Source organism: Triticum aestivum, chromosome 3A (assembly GCF_018294505.1).
Source record: "Triticum aestivum cultivar Chinese Spring chromosome 3A, IWGSC CS RefSeq v2.1, whole genome shotgun sequence".
Classification (NCBI taxonomy): domain Eukaryota; kingdom Viridiplantae; phylum Streptophyta; class Magnoliopsida; order Poales; family Poaceae; genus Triticum; species Triticum aestivum.
The window spans coordinates 656,301,682-656,305,932 of NC_057800.1; the positions used below are offsets into that span (position 1 = coordinate 656,301,682).

The 4,251-nt window shown below is 42.1% G+C and overlaps 1 protein-coding gene across 1 annotated transcript; it reads left to right on the top strand.

Annotated features, from left to right (window-relative positions):
* Positions 1–4,251, top strand: LOC123062982 (uncharacterized). Its single transcript, XM_044486685.1, has 6 exons — positions 1–343; positions 1,725–1,960; positions 2,041–2,299; positions 3,266–3,445; positions 3,529–3,684; positions 3,769–4,251. The coding sequence occupies exons 1-6, from the start codon at positions 272–274 to the stop codon at positions 3,940–3,942; spliced, it is 1,077 nt and encodes a 358-aa protein (XP_044342620.1). The 5' UTR covers positions 1–271; the 3' UTR covers positions 3,943–4,251.

Sequence of the window (4,251 nt, forward strand, 5' to 3'; positions counted from 1 at the left end):
AGGGTCTCCGGAGCCAGAAACGCCCAAAACGAAAGCACGCGCGACGCCACGGACGCCACCCGACCAGCGGCCGCCGCTCATCGCTCCCTCCGCCCGCGGCGCCAGAGCCGGCCCGACCCCCCGCGACCCGGGCACCGCCGCTGGAGGCCACCAGCTCCCAGGGAGCGCGGCCGGCCCGGCCCCCCCGCGCGGCGGCGGCGGCGGCGGACGACGCATATTCCTCTGTTTCTTGGCCGACGGCAGAGGAGAGGGGCGCGGCTCGGTCGAGGCGATGTGGGGTGCCAGGGGGGAGGAGAAGGCCGGCGGCGCCTGCGAGGAATGGAGCTACCAGCTGGGGAACAAGGTGAGATTTGTGAAATCCCTCGTATGGATCCCTCTGGGTTCCCTCCCTTCGATTGAGGGAGGGATTCCTTCTTTTGGGCGGCGTTGTTTCTCCTGCGAGTTCGTTCCGGGAGTCATCTCAGCTGCCCCTTCCGGCGCAGCTCATCATCCGGTTTGGCTGGTGCTTCTTTCATCGCTTTCCTTCCACGCCGCGCCTCTAAACTTCAAATACGGCGGATCTCGGCAGCTCCAAATTCCAAAAGAGATGTTTTTTACTTGACCAGCGCCGGGCGATGCGGTCAGATCCAGAATCCAAATCAGTTCTCCATTCTCCTCCTTTTTGTTTACTTAGTGGAGTACAGTACTACTTTACATAGTATAACACTTGAGCTTTTTCTCCGACATTCCGTTTCTTCTTTTTGGTCCAAGTTTTCTTTCTAGTACAGTAGTATAGTACATCTTGTTCCATTCAATACAGTTATGGAGCGTACTTGATCCGAACGTTTCTGTTGATGAACAAGTTAGGAAGTCTGTACTTCTCTTGTTTAATTTCCGTATTCATTGCACAGGTTAGGAGTAGTTCGGCTGGCTAAAGTAGGTAGTCGTTTATTTTGCCATCCATGGCTATTGGCTGCCCGTTCCTACTTTTAGGTCTGATCTGATTATTCTTTGGGATAATTTTTTTTTGGAAAGCTGTGTGTTCTGATGTTGCTGCTTGTTTTCCACTCTTAAATTTTAGTAGCTCACTGCATTTGCTATTTCGATAGCGAACTCGTTTTTCCTAGCTGAAAAATGAGTTGGAATAGATCTTCAGTGGAGTAACGCAGTTTCCAGATGGAACATTCAAGATTTGTACTTACTAGTACACAGCAAAGGGGATCTTTGGCTCCTTGTTATATGTTCCATTATTATTGGTGAAGGAACGCAATCATAGACAGTACATGGACCATTTAACCTCAAGACCTGGTAGTACATTGAGTGATTGAGTAAAATTTGTTTAAAACCTTTTTACAGCCAGGTGGAATCGAATCACAGACTCTCTGTCCCTGAAATTAGCACCATATAGTTACCGATCCTTGTCAATCTCGGCGAGGCGACCCTGGTATGCCAAACAAGTTTTACTCCTATAAGGTCCGGATTGACCGGGTCAGGAAGTACACAGTGCTAGTTTCAGGAATTGGGAGTTCAGGGTTTAGAACATATTTTACTCTAGTAGATTTTGTTCAGTATCTTATCAAGCCTAAATTAATGTTTTCCGAGGTCATCATTTTTGTTTATTTTGACTACATTCCTTATTCCTCTGAAGGATAGAGTTAAGGAAAAATGTCAGATTTGGAATTCTAATAGCTTTGATTAGCTATTTAATTTGTTTAAAACTTGAGCTGATTGCAACTTACTTACAGGATACGCTGAGTTTGAAAGCTCCAAAGAAGTCGCCCCTTGCGTTGAGAATGGTTGTTCTCACCATGACTATGATCTGTGGGGTGTTTATTTGCTCAATGTGTATGAAGCAGCTAGGAAGCGACAGCTGGTCAAGGATAGTGAAGATTCAAGTTGCAGAACAGTCCTGCAATAAGTCTTTAGTTCCTCCTTCTGAGGTTCAGTTTGTGCATTATCCGCAACCACTAAATTACAGCAGGTGATATTTGTGCTAAAGCTCGTTTGAGCTATCTACATTTGGCTTGCATAATGATGTCTGATGGTAATTTTATTTTGTAGGAAAGAATGCACCTGTACCCCTGTCCGCTTCTTTGCAATTATCTCATCGCAGCGGTCTGGAAGTGGCTGGTTCGAAACCCTTCTAAACAGTCACATAAATGTTAGCTCTAATGGAGAAATCTTCTCGAAGAAAGAAAGGAGGAGCAACATTTCATCTATAATAAAGACAATGGACATGGTGTATAACTTGGATTGGAATAGTAGCGCTTCCAAGAATGAGTGCACTGCTGCTGCTGGCTTCAAATGGATGCTTAATCAGGTGATGATTTTGATCAGTTCTTTTTTTGCTTCATTCTTTTTATGTGTAGGCATCATTATGAGGTTGCTGTTAAAAGCAATATACACATGTTTTTAGAGCTGTTTAGGGTATTCATGTTAAAAGCAATATACTTAGGACGTCTGCTTGCTGGTTAAAGAACTGTCCCTTGCATTCCGTGAATGCTCTGTTATGTTCACATTGTACTCATAATATATTGGTTTTCTTCCTGATTTTTGCATCCTGTTCCTCTTCTCAGGGAATCAGGAATATTTTAACCTTGAATATCATTAGCGCAGTCTCCCTGAGTAATTTTGCCAACTAACATATTTTCTATACAAAAGACAATTGTGATACTAGTTTCTCTTTATTTATTTCCACTACTCCATAGTACCTCGATGGAGCATATCAAATTACATTTTATTTTGGACAGTTTACAATCCTATGCATGGCTACATTTCTATTTGCACTGACTAGATATTGTCAATGCTTATACTGTCCTGTATAGTCCATTTCTTGTATGACTCTGTTCATTTAAATATTGGTCCTTTTTTGTGTGGAACTCTGGATGAGGTCGCATAATTCTGAATTTTTTAAATATAGAATATTTTATGTCTAACTGATTGCAATTGTGATGCTGGTATCTTCAGAATGATAAGAGCGAGCATCAAGATTGCTATCAATTGTTGATAGCATTTTGATTGTCTGTTAACCTTCTGAAGATATCAGCATTCTGAGAATTGGTGTCCATCTAGATCCTCCATGCAAAAAATTTCCAACTACTGTTATCTGAGATTTTTAAGTGGTATGCATATGGACATTCTTACTATCTCCATGGTATCTAATTTCCTTCAAGAGTAGCATATCAGTCCAATTAGTGTTTTTGGGTAGACATGTTAAATTTTGAGTCATGCACACAGCTTAACCCTTAAGCAGAATAAGCATTCTTCTGACTATATATGTCTTCAGGGTCTTGTGGCAAATCACGCTGCTGTGGTTGATTACTTCAACCAAAGAGGAGTGTCTGTGATATTTCTGTTCAGAAGGAATCTCCTCCGTCAGATGGTATCACAACTAGCAAACAATCATGACAGATACCTGAAGCAATTAAAAGGAAAACATAAGGCCCATGTGCATACAAAAGATGAGGTGGTTCTTGATAGCATGTCTTTCAACTTCCACTTACAAATATTTGCAGTTTGTGAGTGTAAGATGTATCTTTCATTTTGCAGGCGAATATACTTGCAAAATACAAGCCTAGGCTCAACACAACAACATTAATGTGGAGTCTGAAACAGGCAGATGACTACACTCGCAAAGCTCTTGAAAACCTAAAGAGCGTCCATCACATTACATTGTACTATGAGGATCTCATCCAAAACAGAACAGTGAGTTACTCTTGATTAATCTGTTGCATGTCGGTATATGATGTTGTTGTTGCTTATTCATACTACATTGACTTATACTTGCAGATGCTTGGTGATGTGCTGGATTTCCTCAAAGTGCCAGTGAGGAAATTAGTCAGCCGGCATGTGAAGATACACACGAAACCGCTGTCGGATCAAATTGAAAATTGGGATGAAGTCTATAATGCCCTGAATGGCACCAAGTTTGAAAGTTTCTTGAATGCTGACTACCGAACATGACATTATTCTGTCTGCACGTTTCTTGTTTAGATATTGGCTCCTGCGTGTTTCTTTTATTTATCTATTTAGTTCTTTCTTTTTATTGAAATGCTAGCCTAGGGTGTGCCTGACAAAAGTTTTGACATGGGGAATGGCGGGGTTTGCACGGTGGCTCACAAATCACAAGTTCTTTGATAGGTTCCACTAATTGTCTTGTATGTTCTTTTCAGTTTTTTTTCTTTTCTTTGAAACTGATCGACAAGCTTCTAACCTCTTGCGTTCCACTGCTAATTATCACTTCTCAAGTCTTGCAGACAGTTCTTTTTACAA